The 22,521-nt window shown below is 42.7% G+C and overlaps 1 protein-coding gene across 3 annotated transcripts; it reads right to left on the bottom strand.

Moving 5' to 3' along the window:
• Positions 1 to 1,305: 1,305 nt before the first annotated feature.
• On the bottom strand, positions 1,306 to 22,467 carry RB195_002599 (uncharacterized protein; the record flags this gene model as incomplete). 3 transcript variants are annotated; one of them, XM_064199936.1, is made up of 29 exons in its annotated part: positions 1,306 to 1,455; positions 1,800 to 1,856; positions 2,039 to 2,237; positions 2,338 to 2,447; positions 2,514 to 2,594; positions 2,803 to 2,905; positions 2,960 to 3,050; positions 3,121 to 3,217; positions 4,253 to 4,404; positions 4,502 to 5,422; positions 6,124 to 6,184; positions 6,252 to 6,267; positions 6,322 to 6,332; positions 6,547 to 6,684; positions 8,325 to 8,417; positions 8,495 to 8,624; positions 8,686 to 8,816; positions 8,883 to 9,047; positions 11,569 to 11,730; positions 11,844 to 11,955; positions 12,022 to 12,143; positions 17,133 to 17,198; positions 17,268 to 17,390; positions 17,444 to 17,530; positions 17,593 to 17,708; positions 17,816 to 17,891; positions 20,397 to 20,480; positions 22,063 to 22,225; positions 22,283 to 22,467. In XM_064199936.1, 29 exons carry the CDS (start codon positions 22,465 to 22,467, stop codon positions 1,306 to 1,308), a joined length of 4,002 nt encoding a protein of 1,333 aa, XP_064055816.1. The 3 variants fall into 3 exon arrangements, with proteins under 3 accessions (XP_064055816.1, XP_013290818.2, XP_064055817.1); XM_064199935.1 differs by lacking the exons at positions 1,306 to 1,455; positions 1,800 to 1,856; positions 2,039 to 2,237; ... (9 more) ...; positions 6,322 to 6,332; positions 6,547 to 6,684 and having other exon boundaries at positions 8,298 to 8,417; XM_013435364.2 differs by lacking the exons at positions 6,547 to 6,684; positions 8,325 to 8,417; positions 8,495 to 8,624; ... (11 more) ...; positions 22,063 to 22,225; positions 22,283 to 22,467 and adding an exon at positions 8,171 to 8,201 and having other exon boundaries at positions 6,262 to 6,332.
• Positions 22,468 to 22,521: the final 54 nt, after the last annotated feature.

Raw genomic sequence — 22,521 nt, 5'->3', positions numbered from 1 at the left:
GCCGATAGGAAAATCCTAGCACACACTTCACCCTTTTGGGAAAAAGACTGACCGCCCGCAGTTTTTCTGCTCTGCTCTTTCAAATCATCAAGATGAACTATATCACTTTAGCGTGGTATCCACTCTCTCATAGCACTGGCCCAACGATTGTCATTGAAACGCATCACGTACAAGTCCCGCCATTAGTGGATCATTGACGAATTGGACCTCGTAGTATTACCCTTTCGACTAAGCGTTGAATGACATTGACGCATTTTCTTCCTGCTCGTGTAACGCTCAGACTACGGAGACGAAAGACGAAGCGGGAAGTACGGTAGTGTTGAATAAGTGAACACGAAGCCTGGTGTCCTTAGTTCTCCTCACAACCTCCTCGCTGCTTTTGTATGCTCCCTAAACCGCTCTTTTTTTTCTACCTAGCTAGGAGCTAGGTCACTAGCTTACAGGTAATAGCACAGCATAGACGGGCTGTCATTACCTGAACCCACCTGCGTCTCAAGACAGCAACAAGGTGACTTTTGGTCCGCAGTTAGCCAACTGTCCGACTCCAGAGTACGTGACATGTACTCACAACCGATCGACTGTGGTCCCTCCAGTAAGAAAGAACCTGTGGATGAAAGTGATTCAGAAATGAGATCAAGCTTGTATACGTTTTAGAATATGCTTTCATTCAGTACTCTGGTGAAATCCAGAAACTAATGCTTGCTTCTAAGTAAGAAAGTTCCCTAAAATCCTAAAGTATCTGAACACTCATCACGGAAAATCCCTTCAGTTGAACGGTTAGAAACGATAAGTAACTCTCTCGATCCCACAGCTGCATGAGTAAGAGGAAGTTGTGGATAGAACAACAGCACAAAAGAAAGTAATTTCAGATTCTTCCAACCATAAAGAAAAACAACAGTCGTCGAAAAAGTGGAGTTAAAATCTTGAAGAACTAATTATTTTTGTGCTTTGCACCTTTCTACATGTAATCTTAAGACTTTACAACAACCATATCTTAACAAACTGGCATCAGACCACAATATGAAAAAACCTAAAGACGAAGTCAAGCGTAGTTATATACATGCAGTAGTGTGACAATATAAAAACAGAAATCCAAAGAAATGAAGAAAGTAAGGATCATAGAGCGTCATTAACCGTATCATATATCTACATCTCAGTACTGACGTACTATACTTCACTAAACAACAATGAGACAAGCCATCCATATTCGAGGAAGTGAACAGAAGTTACGGCGGAAATTTTCCAAGTATCTCCTAGTACTATTCCAACTAAAAACATAAACGTAAAGTCTGAAGCGAAACCGTACTAGTATTCATGTTCGATTTCATGCCGAGTATCAGTATGCGATAAATGGTCCACTTCTTCCTGATCAACCCTCACAGGTTCGACCTCCTCTTCGATTATTTCATCCACATAGTCCACTTCAATATACTCTCCCACAGGGTCTTCTTCTTCCTGAAACATCCATAAACTTTCATGAGGCTATAAGGAAACAAGAAAAAACAAAGAAGAAAATGCCGTGTCTCTGCCTATCTCTGCCGTGATCAGAGAGGACAGGAAACTCTCGAATAGCAAACAAAAAACATTAAGAAATATTTCCTAGTCCGTAAGAGGTGATCAGCACAACAAAGTATGACAAATCGATGATGTTTAAAACTACTACTCATGCAGGCGATGAAAAGTTGAAAATGCCATTTGAAAGGCATTTAGAGAGTACTACATTACAACAGATTTTAATTTAACCTCTTTAATGAACAAAAAATTCAAATAAATGAAGGCAAGCAAACAAGAAGACTTACTCCCTCTATGACATAACGATCGTTCAGTTCAGCCAATTCCCCATTACTCATTCGAACCTGCAAGCGAGAAAGTAAATGTTTGAAGAGATATGGCTTGATAAGTAATCTTCATATAAAACTGAACATTTACCTCATGCATATGGGAATTCCCAATGGATGTGTTTGAGAAGAAAAAAACTACGGACAACAAAGAACTATAACACAGCAAACAACAATAATGAAGCAAAAGGTTAACTTACGAATCTTTGCTGGCCTTCAGGATGATCCACTTCCATAACTTTCATCGGTATAGAAATCTGTGGATGTTGAAGCGGTTCCAGGTGGTGTTGCAGGTGCTCATAATGATGTCGAGGTTGCGACATGTACTTCATTGACGGAATCAATGATTGTGGAGAGGACATCGTAGCGAAAGTTTGTGAGGCGAAGTCTCGCATGACCCTAACACATTAGGATTGTATTTATCTCATATAGTCATGGTTCAGAACATGATGCGGCAGGAAAAGCGCCGCATCTCATTGTTAAAAGAATAGAGGCTTACTTCGCCCGTGTTGCGAATTCGGGGACTTTCATCCGCATTCTTTTGAATTTTTGAAGATGCATATATGCCGCCTTTTCAATAGCCGCTGCTCTCTCCGCCGTGAAATTTGGCTGAAGATAAGCTAAAAGTGTTAGAAAAAAAGAGAGAAAACATGTAGCTGTGGAACTAGCACTCACCCCTTCGCGAACAGCCATAAACAGAGCGCAGAATGCATCTTCAAGTTGTTTTTCCTTATCGTCGTGATATTCGCGCAGTAACTAAATATGTTAACATAGAAGGAAGGATAAAATACATCTAAGAAGGAACTCTTCAAATATTTCAATGTTTGAGGAGTTTCTTCTTAGATGTTTATTGCTGGCCGTGAAGCAAAGAGAACAACTATTCTCAAAGTGAAATTCAAAAAAACAACAATAACGCGAAACATCGGCGCAAAGTGGCAGAAGAAAGAATGACTGGGCCTCTGACCGTTACAGTTTTTCCATGATGTTGAGATCGCACGTGACTCAGGCCTTCCTCTTCAGTATAGAAATATTCCTTCATGCAATACATACATCGGTATGGACGGTACCTTGAAGTAGGGCAAAATAACACATCAGATCATTGTTCCGTAATATGTACATACTTCAGATGTACAGCCATAATATGATACTCGTAGCCTTGCCACGTTTTCAGAACAGAATGACAGAGAAAGCAATAAGGCACGCCGTCATCATCTAAACAAAGTGTATCAATATGATTTCAGACTCCTATAATTTTATAGCGCCTATATAAACAATTGGACACCTCGTAATATGTCTTCGCGTGGATTTTCAGGTGCTATGTCATCAAGTTTCATCGGATGTGCTTCAAGAGACATGGGAATGGGGAATTCGACACCAGACTGGAAAAAGTCTGTTGTTATTCATACATATGAAACATAGTGATGAGAACAGAAATTATAATCCCCACATTTGAATCTATTAGGCTCGTGGGAAGGAAAGCAAAGAAGACGTTCATTTTCATATTTCAAGTAAAATTAGCGGACAGCAAGGCAAAAATAATTCATGCAACCCTCCATCATTCGTAAGGACCTAGACGTGGGTACCGAACAGTATCCAAGAGAACACCTAAAAAATCGCTGGAATTTTAGGCAGCTTTTCAAAATGAAAAGCTTGAATTCAAAGTCCGAAACTATCCACTTTTGTATGATCACAGCATTCGTGCTATACCTCCGAGGATCTGATCAAACCACACGAAAGAATTCGAAATAATGAACACGATGACGTGATTATTGCAAGCTGTTCACTTTCATTAAAGGCATCACCCCACGAATCTGAGGTGGTGCAGATTTCAGATGGAGTATTCGTATACGGGATCGTAGATTATGGAGAGTTGGGTGATTCCGTCAATTTCTTGCTAAGTGGCGTAAAAAACGGCCCGGAAGAGGCGGCGCCGCACACAGCTGGCGCGCTCCAGTCGAACTCGTTGTAGAAAATAGCGCGCCGGAACGTTCGAAGCTGTATCTTCCGGCCGTTTTTTACGGCAATTACGACGAAATGGACGGCATCACCCTTCTCTCCATAATCTACGATCCCGTATACGAATACTCCACCTGAAATCCCTACCACCTCAGATTCGTGGGGTGATGCCTTTAAACATCTTCCGAGCATCATCTTCCTAAAATCTCGAGTTATACCTACGGAAGTTATTTCTAGGGCTTCTGCTTGAAACGATGATTTTTGCAGTAGCGCAACATTTGCGCGTCATTTGTTGGGCCTTTACAACACTGATTAGAAACTAATTTCAACTCTTCGCGATGATACACTTTTACGGACTTCCTCCAATGTGAATGATCACGATGATTTTATCTACAATATAGCCATGCTCTAGAAGTTAACTTCTCCGTTATGTAAAAAAAAAAACAGCAAGAGCGCACCGAATGAACAACAATTGGTCTTCGAGACAGTCGGGCTTGCTCCGTTATGCTCAATGGATTCTCTTCACGAGGTACGTTTACTCGGCGTGGTAACTGATCGGGAGGAAGAATATACTGCGCTCGAACCAGTTCACCCGTTGAAAGCGAGTATTCTGAAGAAAAAAAAAAACTCAACATGCTCAACTCAGCACCCACAACAGAATACCGATTTTTACACGAGTGACATAAAATTGAAAAAAGAACACCAACTTGGCCTTTTCGCAGCTCGACGTCGTGAATGGGGCATTGGAAGATCCATCCTAGAGCACGATGCAATGTCCATTGCGTCCACAGGTTGGTTAGGGCCAACTGATGGAGTTGTGCAGTTGTTAGTTTCACGCGCCATCCTTCGCGTAACCATTCCACTGCCTGATAAAACTCCACTAACCTTCTGCTCCGAACCAGGAGTCGACTCAGAAAGCATCAGAGATCGCTCTTCCTGCCGAGAGCTTGATGCCTCAGATTCATCCACTCCAGCGATGCATTCAGAATCTTCAACTACATCTGTAGGTTCCACATCTTCACAATGGATCTCTACAGAATTGTTTTGTATGTCGGTATTCATAGATTCCTCCGAGACTTCCCCTTCACAAGTTAATTTTTCGCCGGACTTCGGTCGATTCACATCTATAACGGATAAAGCTGGAACGTTGTTAGCGGTCGTGGTGAGCTCTACAGGTGCAGCTCGAGCTGCGACAGATGATAATGTAGCAGCTAGACGAGAACCACTTGGGACAGCTATCAAAGTGCGACCTCCTTGCTGCATTACCCGCATGCCTTGTCCCGCACCAACCACTGTCCTTATTGGAGTGGATCGAATGCTTCCTGGAGATGTTGAGCCAGAGCTTACCATACGTCCAGGATGGGACGCACCGGTTCCCAACACTGTGCGAACATGATGGGTAGGGGAACGAACTCCAGCAACTGTGGATGTGGAGGATGATCCACGAACAACTCGAATACCGGGCGGAAGACGGTGAGGTTGTGGAGCTTCTCGAGAGTGGTTGATCGTTGACATTATGCGAATAGGTGTTGGAGCACTCAAAGGCCGAGCTGAAGAAGGGGCGCCGCTCATGTCAGGCTTCACCAGATTCTCTTGTATTTCGTCGCCTGCATTTGTTATGGGTGAACCTAAAAACAGAACATTGGAAACCGCTGAAGTTCTTTCAAAATTTAGCAAACTATATGGGAAGAAGGGGTAACTAATTAATAGGACAAGCCTGTTTGTTTAGCTAGAGTTCACTGTTTTTACAATCGAAATCTATGGTAAATGAAAGTTGCTAGAAATGGTGTACGAGTTAGTACACAAAGTACTTTCAAGCGTAAAAACGTAACGGAAGCCAGTTATCATTCGAATTTCGAAAGCACAAAAAAAAAAGCTAGCTGATTGGAGTAAGAATGACTGACTGGATAAGATAATAATAAGACGGAAGCAATGACAAAACCAAGTGATTTGATACCGGAGAACAAACGAAACAAGGGGTGAAAAGAAAGGGACATCAATGAGGATAATACCTTGGTAAAATTAAGAAGATCGGCTACGTTTCAAAAAGCAAGAGAGAAAACCTCACATTAAGGGGACTGTATTACAGAAAGATTGCTACGTATTAATGGGAACGTGCCAATGCTTCAATGGAGAACTTAATGATTGGAATGAGACCGAACGTACAATGTCAGATACGCTTAGAAGAAGACCCATATGTCTTAAGAAAACGGCAAAATACAAATTGCTTCATAAGTAATCCACTTTTAAATGGCTAAAACATCTATTGTGAACTTAAAAATAAGGGTTTGTTTAAAACGGTATACAACTACAATCACGAAAAGCTTACCACTAGTAGAGGTTGGATTAGAAGCCGATCGCACTTCCATGGCTTTTACGACCGCAGATTTCTAAATAGAGAAGAGGAAATAATCCACAAATAACCAGTTGGAAAAAAATCAGTTAGGTCGACCGAACCTTTACGTACACGACCCTCAGCTAACCGAATCCAGTTAAAGTGGTGCTCGCAGAGCAAAAGATTTTGAACGGTTTGAAGGCCTGTCAACAAATAACAGTTAAGAAGTTTCAATAAGAATCTTGTATTAATCTGTAAGGCGTATACCCTACCTAAGAGCATCTGGAAATTTCTAAATGTGAGCATAACAAACAAGTCAAGCACGGACCCGCAATAACTCTGATTGCTACCTTTCAACACTTCATGCATCTATCATCATCATATGAAAGAATAAATGCAATAAAGAGTGGTTCATACCTGGATAACTCGCTTACGGTACGGAAAGAACAAAACGTCGACTGAGCTCCCGAGTTGAAAATGAAACGCGCCGCAAAGCCGTGTCGCGTCTCGATCTGCGCCTCCGTGAGGTGCGTGGTCACTCGCAGCTCGTGCTATCTACGCCGTTGTGTCGAGCGTTTGAAATTTGGATTTCGGAGCGTTTTGTTGTGGATATTTGCACTTGCCTCAATGAGGTTGTAACCGTTCAAAACCGAGCGGCAGGTCATCTCTAGGGTACTGTATCCCCTCGTATGTGGCCTTGTTTCGTGATCGTACGACGGTTGTGGCGCACCAAGTACATTCAAGCGCTTCAAGATAGAACTGTTGCTCAGGATCTTCGTGACGTCTTTCTTCTCTTGTATTTGTTTGTTCGCCGTATTTTTCACTGCTCTATAATTATGCTACGTCGCGGGACCGTCAACCTGTGAGAAGGCCTGACGATTGACGAAAAGGCCGTTGGAGTGAATCTTAGGGTATGTGGAGCGCCTTCTACTGAGATCGCCAATGAATTACTATATGTTCGCAGCACGAATTCGCCGCCAGGAAGCTCGTATAGGATCTGGAATCAGTAAACACCAATTGGGACACCTATAAAATTTTCGGATGACGGTTGCGAGGAAAAGATATCTGTGGGGACTACGATGGACCCTGGACGATTAGTGAAGAGGGTCATCTAAGCTAGTAAGGTTATATCCAATGAGGACTGTACTGATGTAGACTTAGGAAATGAACCTAAGGTGTCTAGGTTTGTGTCGTGATGATATTGCAGTTTGCCTTGCTACAGGCCTTGACTGAAGCAAAATATTCCACTTAGCATTTCGCGAATCTTAGCTCTCGAGAAGGTGATCCCTTTGCCACCATATGTTCCGACATTTTATAGGACTCGTGTGGTGGCTTAGTCCTGCGATTAAAAGATAAAAGATGGTGTCTGGCGTTAAACAACCTACTTGAGATGCGCCCCATGTTCACTTCAATTCAGAATCCTTTGAAGTTACGAACGTGTAACTGGCCTATACCTCGACTTGCGAGGGCTAGCCGATGTAACAAGTCAGTGTTTTTATCCTCCCAGACAAGTCTGGTACCAATTTATCGACGCCGGAGGGATGAAGGGCTTGGTGAGCACTAGGGCGGATTCGAACCTCCGATCGATCGTGCTGTAGAAACAGTGCTCCTACTGACTGCGATACACTGCCCCAAATCCAAGGCCTCCAGCGGCTAGTCTAGCGAATAAATGTCATGGTACATAGCTTGTTCAAGTTTCTTGAATTATTAAGTCGGATGTCCTCATCCTCTGTTATTGATGTTTTTGCTTTCCTTTTTCATCATGCAGTCTTCTTCACCTTCCTTTAGAAGAGAAAAATGTCATATGTACGGCCGGAATTTACCTCAAGTAGCCAAAAAAAGGTTTCACTTATTGCAGTGAATGGTCTTAACTGAAAAAGACTTAATAGACCATAAATTAGGGTACATGGTACAAAAATGCCAGTCGCCATTCGTAAGTGCAAAAAATATGTAGGAAGCTGTCCGCATGTGTAAAACTTAGACTGCAACAGTCACCGACAGTGACGTCCCAAATTTCAATTGAATTTCAGCCTTAAATTACTCTTTTGATTCATTTTTATTGTGCACTGCATTTAAAATAATCCAACAATGTTTTGTAGGATATTAATAGGAAATAATGATATCTCGTTCCTTGTAAGATTGTTTAACATATTCCAGTCTTTTTGTGCTCATCGATGTTTCTGCACACGCAGAACCAATGCGATGTATCCGATGCAATAGTTGGCCAAAGTGTAAATAAGCATGCACCACCAGTTAAAATAAATGTTAGAAGGGTGGAAATTAAGATTCTGAAAATATACATTTAAGTTTCGAGTAAAACCGAATTGAGTATTTGAGTTCTAGCGAACTCCATCACACTTTCTACCTCAATAACCTCGCTTCCACTACGTTCGCATGACTCAGCTACCCTGTCACCTGCAACTTTGCAAGTAATGTTATTGTATTTTTCATAGGTCCACTCATTTATGATAAATGATTCGTATCCAAATCGAAACCTGCAAGAGGAAAGTAACTCAGAAACAGAGATAATGGAACAAGTATGGTTGAACTACGTACCATGACAGATACTGTACCCATCGTATCCATTCAGGAATCATGGCCACATTAGTGAAAAGTCCTCCGGTCATTGAATAAATAGTCAAAAGTGGTCCCGTTATTGTGACTGCAACGGCATACGAGGGTGAAATCTGTTGAATAAGCCCTTTTATTCACACACAATTAGAGCAGTAATGGAAACACAATGTGGTTCCCACCGAGCATACGGCAATTCCTAAGCTCGCCACCATGGCTTCAACGAGAGCTCCGGTGATGAGCGTTCGGATGAATCGACCGCTAGTAGCTGCGAGTCCTATCATCCAGTAAGCAACTGTTAGTAAGATCATTCCATCAAGAGAAAAGATTGGCATATAAGAGAGCACCTAAAGTAAGTACGTGTTTGGGTTCATCCTTACACATATGCGACATGCAGAGATTTGCTTGCTCTTATAAAAGAACAAGTGATGTTATAAAGAATGAATATGTGACTTCACTAACAGTGACGGCAAAGATGACTGAGGCGGGGTTAAAAGAAGAGTTTGAAAGCAGTGAAGTAGCGAGCGTGGCGGTTACTCGGCACCAGCTATGTATGCAGCAGGGGCTGTAGTGTAGCGGTTAGAAGTTCCGCTTCCTGCACGTTCGATCGGAGGTTCGAATCAGCCCAACAGTGCTCACCAAGCCTTTCATCCCCCCCACCCCTCACCTTCTCCCCGAAGTCGAATAAATTGCTACCAGACTTGTCTGGGAGAAATAAAAACACTGACTTGACACATGTTATGGGCTAGCCACCGCGAGTCATTGTATAGGCCAGTTACACGTTACACACTTACACCAAACGATTCTGAATTCAAGTGAACGTGGTGGCGCATTCCAAGCGGATTGACTAACGTCAAACACTATCCTTCTTATCCTTTATGTGTGCAGCGGAATCCAAAGTGATTGGATGGGTTCACCGCCGTTAAGACGTGGTATCAGAAAGATCTGTTCTAGTGCAATGCAACGGTTCTGTTATAGTGAACTGATGTGCATCGTGAAGGAGTTTCGAGCTACGCCAGCGGTATGTAGCGGAACCGGAGCTTGTGAGATGAAGAAACCATAAGGAGCGGAACCGGAAATGCCTCAGTAAGGTTAGGTGCGACAAGTCACAAAAATTGTGAGGTGACTCCCTGATGCCAAAAGGTGGAACGTCAAAAAAAAAACAACTGAATTCTGTTTCAGTACAGAGTTTCACCTGTGTTACGGTCATGTGGGCATTCCACCTTTCACTGCACATCTATGAGCCAACCTGGCTAATGTCTACTCACATTCAGTGCACACGACTTGTGAATGGGGAATACAAACCCCAGTGGTACCTTCTACTGGGTGACCGTTACATTTCTGCATTCCCAGGTATACTAATGATAACCCCAAACTCGAGCGTTAAATCAGCGTCACTATGGCGTGTTTTCTACTCTTTCACTCGCTACAAACTTGCAACCAACATCGTACTGTCTGAATGTCGAGATATTATGTGCAATCAAATCTAAAAGACTGCATTCACCTCAGAATTATCGAACTTGTGTGGACGGATTTTTATGTAAGTTCAATTTCTTCAAAATATTTCTACTTCTTCTGGTGAGTACTAGGAAGAAATTAATATGTCGTCGCATAATTCCCCTCCAGTTTTTCGTATGACATCATTTTCCAGAGATTTCAAAAACTAACAGACCTGGAGGTAGTCACCACCCCGTTCATCACTTGACGCCAGTGCTCGGCCAGGTTGACGACTTCCTACTTCTAGTCTAGGAAGTGTTGGAGCTGGAGCTTAAAGGGGTAGCAGAGTACCGGAACGGTAAAGAAGAGGATCTTTTTACGGATGACTCCGAAACATTATGCATTTAGTACGAGGAGAGTCAACATCCCTCGGCGAAACCACGCTCTGGTTTATGTGTTCCCTTGTTCATGGAAATGCACACAATCATCCTGGATGTTCCCCTAACGCAGAAAATTACGCAATCAGAAGAAAATATGAAAAGAAGAATACATAGTTAGAGTTTCTGAATTTACTGAATCAAATAGAAGAGTAAAGTGTAGAAGGATGAAGTGTCTGGCATTCATCAATCCGCGTGAGATGCGCCCCACGTTCACTTCTATTCAGAATTGCCTGAGGTTTACGAACATGTAACTGGCCTACACCATGACTTGCGAGGGCTAGCCGATGTAACAAGTCAGTGTTTTTATCCTCCCAGACAAGTCTGGTACCAATTTATCGACCCCGGAGGGATGAAGGGCTTGGTGGGCACTACGGCGGATTCGAGCCTTCGATCAACCGTGTAGGCAGCGGAACCTCTAGCTGACTGTCTTACACCCGCCCACAATAGAACAGTAGCGGGGAATAATTATTAACTATTTTCTATCCAAATTACGAGCCTGCTTGCAGTAGATGTAATGTGGATAAAAATGAACCAATACAGTACAATAAAAACTCAAAAAAACAAAAACTCCAAAAAAGGCATATTATGCAGGTGATTAACTTGGAGTTGCAGAACATAGGTTTGGCGCTAATACCTCCTCTTTTGAGCAGGATTTCCGGTGCTTTAAATACCATTCCTGGACAAGGAGAGGACCAGAGGTTGGGCTTCGGGACTGACTCGGGCTCCTCTTCTCCTCACAAAGCAATTCTTTGAGCCCGTCCAAATAATGAAATGAAAAAGCACATGAAGTGAATTGCTGGTGAAATTACCCGATGTGGATGCTCCAGGGGTAATATCACCAGTAGTATCTACACTTATACCAATAATGAGCGCTTTGATTAATCTTGTACGCTACTTTCTGTTGATTGGAATAGATAATTTCTTTTATTTTCAGCTCGTTTGCAAAACAGTTTCAGATTCAATGCCCACAATCGCGTCTGTCATCACTTACCTTAGCTATGTAGTAGGCCAGTACAGGGTAACATCCGTCATGGTATTCTCTAACAACTAGCGGAAATTCGCCGGGCATATATGTTTGTATACCATAAATAGTTGGATATGTGAGCTCAGAACAGAAGAAGAACAAAATTCCTTTCAAATTGGTCACCCCGTCCTGAAATATTCTGTTGATAGTTCAACACTTCTAGTGATTAAGTCAAACTCATCCTACGGTCATTGTGAGCATTAATCGATCCTTCATCCTGCTGTAACAAACATTGCATATACCTGGTCTGCCTGTGTCTGGAAATATAGTGAACCCAGAAACAGCGCCATAAAGATCTTCTGCACAAATTTCGCTCTCATCACTGACTTGTTGCGAATATTATCTTTGATATGTCTAAGTAGATTGATGGAATTCCAAATAAATCTGATATAATCGCCTTTCTAGAAAAAAAAGACATACCGAAGAAAAAGTCCCGAAACAAGCCGCAGAAAGTGTGGGCCTTGGTGGGGCCTCAGAGTCCTTCTCTTACTGGCAGCAGTTATTTGGGCCTCTATACGATCTGCATATGGTGATAGAACGAACTAAAACAGAAAAGTCTATTTTTGAAGTCTAAAATAAGACGAAGTTACCGTCGATTTGCATTCCCCTGCTTTCCTTAGCACTCATTTTTGGTCTCAAAACCGCTAGAGTAACTTTTGTCATCTCTACAGTGGGTCGTTTGAGTACAGTGGTTTCGTGTTGTGTCGTGTGTGATTCTGGCATCTCTTCTTGAACAGGACGAGTAGCGGAGTATACTGCCGCACTTTTTTAGAAGGCCACCATTATCATTATTAAGCGGCCTGATTTCATTACATTTCTTATTTCTCATTTCGCGAGTCATGTGCTATTGGCATCGTCTTAGCGCTTGCAAGGTTGTCAAAATCTATAGTCCCACTATTTCGCGTTGGGGCAACCTATAGGCCAGTGATTAGTGTTCTGTTCAAAAGGCTTCAAAATGCACACACACTGCATTCCAAACCGCATTATTTTCTTTCTCAATTATGTCGCAATTAGAACTACAACTCTTCTGGTCCAAAGGCATTCAGGTGGGAATTTTTCAAAGGTAGCGCATCACAAAATTGCGTGATAAGTCTAATAATTTAGATCTAGACATTTATGTCTGCAGTAGTAAGCTGAGGCCGCGCAAACATGTCTGGTTGCAACTTGGTTGTGGAGGTACCTTGTGATAAACGGGATCAGGCATTTGGGTACGCTTTGGTTCTATATAACTTGTAGAGTTGTATGGCGGAGATTATTCAAGCATTCCAGAAAGGTGTTGTTTAGCCGACAGCGAAAGATCGTGACCAGACAATTTATATAGCACTGGATCTTTACCCATACATTCGTCTTGTAACACCAAAGATAGTCGAATGAGAAACCTGAGCAAATTTTCATCGGTAAACAGTTCACCCGAGACGTCAATTCTCAAGGGATAGGGAAAAGCGAAGAATGGATTCTGTGCTGGCTCCTGTTTAAAATCGAGAATACTGATGAAAGCTGTGTTCAAGCTTGTTAAGCTGTGCTAAAGTGGAGGGTGGCAGTGAGAAAGGCTAGCCGATAGTATCGACGGACCGATTAAAGACATCACTCCACGAATCTGAGGTGGTACGGATTCCAGGTGGAGTATTCGTATACGGGATGGGAGACTATGGAGAGGGGGGTGATTCCGTCCATTTCTTCCTAATTGCCGTAAAAAACGGCCCGAAAGATACCGCTTCATTCGTTCTGGCGCACTATTTTCTGCAAGGGGTTCGACTGGAGCGCGCCAGCCTTGTGCGGCGCCGCCTCTTCCAGGCCGTTTTTTACGGCAATTAGGAAGAAATGGATGGAATCACCCCCCTCTCCATAGTCTCCCATCCCGTATACAAATACTCCACCTGAAATCTGCACCACCTCAGATTCGTGGGGTGCTGCCTTTAAGTCAAGTGAGTCAAGTAACAGAAATGTATGGGACATACTATAACATGGCATATAACAAATTGTTTGTGTTACCACCTTGATCGAAACTTCTAAGAGTTTTGAAACGGTGTGTACGTAGACCGTACTGAACCCTTTTCGAAACCCTGCTTGCTCGCGTGGTTGTCCTTCATCCAAGACTTTTCAATCCTAGTAAGGATCTCTTTTGTAAAGTTTGTGGATGATGGACAGTAAGCAGATTGGGCGATAGTTTCCGGTGTCATGTGGATCGCCCTTTTTATACAACAACACGATCTAGTTGGTCTTTCACTGTTTAGGAACCTTGCATTCCGACAGATAACGTGTAAAGAGCCTCGCCAGGGTGTTGATGAGTACTGGCGGAAGGCTCTTTAGGTGTTCTGGTCTTATTCTGTCGGGATCGAGTGCCGTACGATTTCTTACTGACATGATAGCATGTCGTATTTCGGACGGGAGAACCTCTGGAATGACCTGTTTATCTTCCTTCAGATGGTGAGGAGGTAAGTGGACATGGCTGTCGAAGAGACCAGAGTAGAAGTCGTAGATGATTTTCTCCATCCCCCTTCTCGATGCAATGGCTGTTCCCTTTGGGTTCCGGAGAGCAGTCATCCTCGTCTTGCGACTGGCGAAGTCTCGACGGGCATAGCGGATGCTTTTCCCCGCCTCTGCAGCTTCAGCTAGCACTTCTGCTCTTCTCTCTTTAAGGTCTTCCTTTATCGCCTCTCTGCAAAGCCTTGCGAGCTCGAATCTGAGTCTGAGGTTCCCTGCGGCTCGTGCTGCTCCACCTGGCGTATCAGCTCAAGAGTTTCAAGAGACAGACGTCTCTTGGTGACTTCAAAATTCTCAGCCTTCTTCGCGCAGTCATGAGGGTGTCCAACGAGCAGGTCATATTCCTCGTCGATGTTGTCAGTTGCGGAATCTTTTCAAAAGCAGGGTAGCATAGCTTTCTCTTCGACTTTCTCTTCTCTCCTTTGATGGGAAATCTTCCTTGGAAAAGGCGATGGTCCGATCCTGTGTAGAACTTTGACGCAACAGCGACGTCCGTCAGGCAGAACCTTTTACTGACGACAAGGAGAGCTTCTGGAATTGCGACTTTCTATGGATGATCCTTGTCGTCTTGATGAATTCGGAGGTCCTCTTCCTCTGTTTATTCCATTATAGGCCGTGGATCCTGATGTGAAATTCCTCAGGCGTTCTTCTTGGGCCAATTTTGGCGTTGAAACCGCCAATTATGACTTTGTAAGAGGCATGGTCTTCTCGGTAGAACTTTTCCAGGTCCACATAACTAAGCCATAGCGTCCATAAGCTTCGACTTCTTCCTCTTCGTAGCTTGACGTTGGAGCGTAGGCGACGAAGATAGTCAAAGCTGATGTTGAACCACATCTTCTCATCCGCAGACGTCCGATTCGGCTCCTAAATTGTTCGAAAGAGTCTTTACCGTACTCGTGTTGACGAGGATGCCAACTCCACCAACGTCTCGAATGTCGCATGTTCCTAAGAACAGTTCTTCTCCAGTTTCATACATGGCGTTGAAAAAGTGGCATCGTCTCGTCTCGGTCAGTGCGATGACGTCGCACTTAATATTCTTGGCTTGCATTATCAGATCTTCGATAGCCGCTTTCGATGCAAGCGTATTTGCGTCATAAGTACAGATCGTCATCCTAGTCCTTTTTCGTTTCGGTGACCTGTATGACTCCAGCAACCTCGTCTTTCTTGGCGCTACCGTACCATTCTTTGCTCCGGAATCAGGTTACTTTTTGGTTTCAGGTTGCAAGCCTCTGGTCCCATGAGTTTTCTCATCCGCAGACGCCCGATTCGAGTCGTAAGTTGTTCAGAAGAGTTGACGTTCTTTGCCATGCTCGTGTTGACGAGAACGCCAACTCCACCAACACCTGTTTGTGTCATACAAGTGTGCTATAGAACAGTTCTCTCTAAATACTATTCTAATACTATTTATGTGTATGTTCTCTTGTATGTCAGTTAATATTAAAATGCAATAATCTCCACGTTCTAACCAATGGGATTTCATGTCTTGATGAACACGATAGGAAAATATATTAGGTACAATGTAATAATGTAATGCGTTTCAATAGCTTTTCCTTTACGCTGCACACTTAATTATGCTTTATGAAAGTTGAACATGTAAACCAGGTTAAGGATTCTGATTTGTTCTGATTTGTTTACTTATCCATTATATTTTGCTCTTTTGCTTTGTTTGACTCACGCTGAAAAACGACGGCAGGTACGAGAGAGATATTCAGTAAAGATGCGCCGACACCAGCTCTGCATCCAACCTTTTAACGAAGTGCCTGTGGTAGACCTCAATCTCCAACGAGGCTCTGCATCCAACCTTTTAACGAAGTGCCTGTGGTAGACCTCAATCTCCAACGAGGCTAAGTTGCGAGTCTACCTATGCGCAATTCATGCAACCATGATTTACGGATCGAAGATACGAGCTGCGCCGTAAGCGGTGATAGAGAACCTCGATTGTATGGAAAGGAAACTGCTTTCAACGAAAGTTTAGCTACTTTTGGACAATGATTTGCCACAAAGGAGTACTTTACTCAGAAATGGATATGATGTACCTGCGAATGACCTGAGGAAAACATAATAATTTTGTGCCGCTCTCACAACCAGTCGCAGAAAACTGTTCTTGCTTTCTCAGACACATTGTAAGAAGACCATCAAATTGCCTTGTCCAACGTGAATTGAGAATGCCTCAAGACCTACACAGAGGGATGTCACCTGGGCTTAAAAGAAAGCTCCGAAGGGACTGGTGAAGAAAGAGTCCTGCTATCGGCATGCTGTTCAGACGAGACGCAAAGTTTTGCAGAGTATGAAGCAGCAACGGATGGACAGATTTTGTGCAAGCTGTAGCTCAAAATCGAACAGGATGGGGTCAAACATATTGAAGGACGACCCAAATTGGCGAAGATGCGGATAACTCACGTTAGGTCAAACGTTAGTGTAGTGTAGCGGTTAGAGGTTCCTCTTCTTGCACGATCGATTCGAATGGAGGTTCGAATCCGCCCTAGTGCTCACCAAGCCCTTCATCCCTCTGGGGTCGATAAATTGGTATCAGACTTGTCTGGGAGGATAAAAACACTGACTTGACACATCGGCTAGCCACCGCAAGTCATTGTATGGGCCGGTTAAACGTTCGTAAACCCCAAACGATTCTGAATTGAAGTGAATGTAGGGGTGCCAGAAACATTAACTTTACCCTTTTAATATTTTATGACTCCAACATGTAGGCCTTCTTTAGAATGGCTCTTTGTTATTGCGGCTTATTCACAGTCTCAGCTCCTCCCTCTAAGTAGTCTCAGAGAAAACTGACAAAAAACGGATCGTCTATACAGAGACGGAAAGGTTTATCATTTTATTAGTTAACTTGCACTCATTTGTTCTAATTACATTTCAAGTGAATTTTGTCCTCAGTACATAAATGCAAATTTCTTTACGTACGCAAGTTCAAACCTCACTTTTCACTGCTATATGAAAAACTCAACATGTTATTATCCTATTTTATGTTTTTCTCAAAAACGACCGACGTTGTTGCATCAGTACTACCAGAGAAAAACAGCTACTTGACTGACCTCGTTACAAATTTCGTTCGTTTTTGCCCTGCATTCTTCTGCATTATCTGGCCATATTGCAAGAGCCTTAAACACATTAACTTGAAGAAGTAGATGTAAAAATAGTAACATGAAAGAAATCGTGAGGATTCGAACGTCTATGAAGTGATCAGCTGGGTTAGTGTGATCCGGAAGAACACTTCCACATTTAGCAAAGAATGTGACCGCTTCGTCCGGAGTTCCATGGAAGGCTACGCGTCCCTGTGCCAAGAAAACTACCTGTAGAAAAGATTGTGAAGAAACGAACCAGTGAGCTTGAAAAACGCATTTACTTTGTGAAATAACTCAAAGAGTTCCGAAGACGGTTGGTTTATCGTGCACAATATTGTCTTGCCTCTCTCAGACAACGATTCGAGCCTCTTAAAACCGCTGCATTGATGATCATTGCAGTGAGTAAATGTGCTGACTTGAAATGGCTCGCCTTCACAACCACTTGGGCCATGTGTGAATCCAGACCAGTTGTCGGCTCATCACAAAACAACAAAGGTGGGTTGCTAAGCATCTTAGAGGCGAACGCTAGTCTTTTCATCTCACCACCTGTAACTGAGATGTATGTAATTGTTCGTATTACTGTTATTTGTAGAAGGTTTTATGAGTATTTGCGAGGAATAATCTGAAGCGCACTATGCACGCATTACTCCTACCTGATATGCCTTTTATGATGCCCGGAACGCCAATGCGGGAAGATTGTGCTCCCTCAAGTAACATGTCCTTCATTACCTAAAACTGAGATGTTAACGTATCAGAAAACTTTCAGTATCGAATCGTAATACAATAGTTCACAACTAGCTTAAGTTCACTGTGGATTCGAGCTAAGAGGTACCAAACTAGGTGCCAGGTGTTCAAATATGGGAAATAAACGACGGAAGTGAACGAGTTAAACTAACAATCAGAAGATGATGAGACTATTCTCTCAATTTCAATTCGAATTAGTTTTCATATATGTTCCATCTCCTATTCTTAATCGAGAGCATGCGCTCATCCTCGTACAATGCACCTCTACCTTTATTTTCTTGTTTCTCGCCAGTAATTCCAAATATCTAATTCCTGGCATTTCATTACCAGCCTTTGGAAGTTCAGGAGCATCGGCATGATGATGTCGATCATTCTTCATTTCTACTTTGCTGATGATTCTACATCGCAATACAAGAAGGATCATTTGATTGAGTTCCACAGTGCAATTTTCTAATATTGAAGATTCCACTACACAAATCGCTGCATATCTTCGATGTCATTTTCGAGAATATGCTGATCCACTCAACTATCCTTAGTAATTCAGAGAATGCACTGCTTGTGAAACAACTTTGCCTGGTCTTGTCTTCCCAACGATGTAACTTATTAAAAGAATAAAGAAGGATAAAGTCACTAGCGTATCAATCCACTTGGGATGCGCCAACGCGTTTTACTGGGATTCGTAATCGTTGAGGTTTTTCGGAACGCGTGTTTGCCTATACAATGACTTGCGGGGGCCAGTCAATGGTCAAGTCAGTGTTTTTATCCTCCCAGACAGGTCTGGTACCAGTTATCGACCCCGGAGGGATGAAAGGCTTGGTTTGCACTAGGACGGTTTCGAACCCTCGACCGTGTGTCTACAACGGACCTCTAACCGACTGCGCCACACCCGCCCTATGTAACTTATTACGGGTTATAAAATAATGAAAATTGTAGCGCCTTTGCAATCAAACAGGTGGTAGAACTTCCACTTCTTATTTGAGTTATATTAATTGGATTGCGTGCGCTGGACGACGATGAGGTTGTCAAATTTTGTCGTGTAATATGTTGCGTCGTTGGAGGGACGAGATCACATACGTTCCGCGCGCATTTTTGTGGGCTACGGGGATTGAGTATGAGGAGGGACTGAGCACAATCACGCCCATGCTCGTGAACTGAACCCTTATTCCTTTCTATCCGTGGAGAGATTCCTATATCCTCCGGATCTGCTTCCTTTAAGCTCGAACACTCAAAAAATACGTCGATGGAAAAAGCAGAAAGGCTGATACTCAACGCTAATGTTCAATCCAGGCTTCATCAGACCCATAAGGATTGAGCATTAGGCAGATCATGATCCAGATGAACTAGTGCCTGAATTGCCATATTTACCGATAGCCGGGAAAGTACTATCAACATCGAATCTTGGCTGTGAGACAAACACTGCAACCCGCACTCACCATTGTTTTCATGTCCAATATCGAAAAGACTGTACTGAAAATCATTGCTGTATCATTGTTACACAGATAATTTTTGTGTCGTTTGCTCAACACAGGCGAATTAGTGCTGGGAATTAGTGCTTCACTGTTCACAACCAGCAGTGTCTGCAGATTAAGTTCACAACGGAGAAACCAATGGACAACTGGTTGGATCTCTTGAATGTGCGCATTTATTTGCTGGACGGAATATCGACACTGAGTAGTATCGAAAAATCAGTAGCGAAAACATCCTGGTACATTGTCCCTCGGTGAATCTCACCAAAATTGAAAGTCCGTTATCAGTGACATGTACATGATGCTGGACGGTCTCAGTTCTTGATGCAATATCCCAGACCGAGAAAGGTTTTCTAGCTGGTTGATTCGGACCAAAATTAACAGGGCAGTGTCAGTATTGACCCGAATTGGGATTGATCGTGGGAAAAAACCTCCGTTGAAAAGATGAAAAATCTGATCGCGTGAGTTTTTTTTTTTTGATAGAAATAAGCGAAGATTAGCTAAACCTTCTCAAAAAAAAAGTGGAAAAAGGAAGTGCAGAATAGGAATTGGGGATCTGAGCTGTATTTTCGGGACTGTGCAAACACTTTATACTATGCAAATTTCTGCGGCAGAACTGTCGTACAACTTTTTACGCATTGCTGATCATCCGCCAGGGTGTTGAACCCAAGTATGAACTGGATGGATAGGGACGGTCATTTGATTTATTCACACTTGCATGAACACTTGAGTGTGTAGATACTCTCAAGCAGATGGCACAATGATGATTTTTAGCAGAGGGAGGATTTTTTTAATGTCAACTAACCCAAAATCGGTACCTATCAAACGTAAGTTCGGTACTCGTCGTTGCCAGCTACGGCGGAATATATCATAGCAAACATAGGACTTATTTTTCTGTCAATTTCCATGCTATTTTTTCAAGCAAGAAGCAATAATACTCGCGTTTCTGATGCAACGCGTGGAACTTCTGTACAGCTTCTTTTTGTTTCGACTAATTAAAAGTTTAGTTTAGGAACGGTCCCACCTGCTCAACTCTTGCTGCTCTCATAGAACTTGAGAAGGATGAAGGGAGTTTTAACATGGCCATAATCATCAAATGTTCTCGTACCTAAAATTCAATACGAACAACTTACAAAGAAAACTGATATTTTGTTTTGGCTCTTTTAACATAATTGGCTTAATTTAATCCTACTTTAAATGTGGCTTCGAATGCCCAGTAACAAATGCTGAACAACAGGCAAAAATCTATATTCGAGAAGTAAATTTGGAGAAATGAAGGATGAAATGCTTGGCGTCAACTTGGTGTTTTGATGTGTGCTAATGTGTTCGTCTTCAATCCGGTATCGTACATATTTATAGGAGGCTCTACCTACGAAGCCCAACTGATTTAATCCTACTTTAAATGTGCCTTCGAATGTGTCAATGTATGATGTGTCAACTCGGGCCTTCAGGGTCCAATATTGGTCTGGTACCGATTTATTGACACGAGAGTGAAACAAGCTTGGTTGGTCTTCTGTAATTTTGAATCAGTTCTACAAGCCCTGTGATGGTCTCTTACCATTGCGCCACAGCGTACGTGTATGTAGAAATTAAAACTGAGACTGAAGCAGCTCCTTCAGACCGCAGCGCCGGCGGCGAAAAAAAATAGAGTCGAGTACAGTACAATTCTACGCAGGCGGGAAGACAGTTACCCCGGTTCAACAAGAAATAATCTGTGACCCCACAACAGAGGCTACGTGATAGGAGAGGCTCAGATGCAGCACAAGAGAGTTGGTCCAAGATTTCCTGGTTCACCAGGAAATGGATAAAGAGATGTAGATGACAAGATGCAGCACCGAAAGATAGCTAAACCTCAGGGGATTCATCTTAAAATTAGTGCTACGCCAAAAGTGGGAACAGAGATGTAAGAAAGAGTATAGTACTTTGTTCAGTCTCTTGCGACACATTTTTCAAGGAGAACTTTTTGCTGGGGACATAGGAAGGAAACTGGCTTTTTCCACAATTACAGTTTTTCTATTTTACACAATTACAGTTTTTTCTTTGATTAGTTTGACTGTGACTGCTCGGTCAATGATTCGAAACGGCTCTAGTCCCAACCAGACCTTTCGTCCTTCCAAGATCGATAAATCGGTACCAGACTTGCGTGGGAGGATAAAAACACAGAACTCACACGCGTTCATAAGCTTCAACTATTCAATTTCAAGCGGATTAACACGCCGACACATTATCTTTTATGCCTTCCCTTAATTTTTCTTCAGAATGCGTTAATGCTTCCTTATAATTCAGCATCGTTAGGCAAACGTGGAATACTTCTAATCTAATGAGTCCACGCTCCATGTTATTCAGTTAAAAGAAATTTCGTTTCTCCTACTTCTCCACGTTTGTACTACAACTCTGATGTGAATTACTGTCAATTCCCATGTCTATGCTAATCAATTTATTAATCAGCCTTCTCGTGAACTCCTCTGGAAACCCAGACAATATTCTGATAGTACATCTTTGAGCGTAGTTCATGTTACCATATCACCAGAATTAATCAGAGGAATATATCATTGACCAGCATCAGTGAGAAGCACCTAAGGTTCAGACATTCAATGACAAAAGTCCCAAAATTGCCTGATGTTTGTGTTCTTCCAAACATTGAACAGGGAACATAAAATGCTAAATAGATAAGATCAGTAAGAGCGTACTGTAAGAGTCCCGACAAAAAGATCTTCTTGTTGCACATAAGCCGACACGCTTGTTACAGCACTTCCAATTTTTTGCCCGTTAACCAGAACGTCTCCCTCTACGGTAAGGCCTTGGAGATTGCGGTGTAACAGAGTGTTCAGTAACGTTGTTTTCCCTGCTGCGCTAGAGTTCAACGATTAACTTAAAGCAACCATGTTGCTGACTTCGATAAATTCCTACCTGGCTCCCATGATGGCTATCACCTCGCCTGGTAGTGCAATTCCACTGACACCGCTTAGTATTAGACGACCTTTCTTGGTACTAACCCTGATATCCTTCCATAGAATAGAGACCCACTGCTGACTTCGTGAATGTCGAGCTTCTTCAGCTGATAGAGTCGCTTTTGAGACGGGTTCCGCTGACATAGCTGCTGAGTGGAAGGATGGCACTGACTGAAAGCTACTGCTTATTGTTTGTTT

This window comes from Necator americanus, chromosome IV, assembly GCF_031761385.1.
Source record: "Necator americanus strain Aroian chromosome IV, whole genome shotgun sequence".
Taxonomy (NCBI): Eukaryota; Metazoa; Nematoda; class Chromadorea; order Rhabditida; family Ancylostomatidae; genus Necator; species Necator americanus.
The sequence above is the reverse complement of the archived record's forward strand: the minus strand, read 5'-3'. Positions and strand labels throughout refer to the sequence as shown.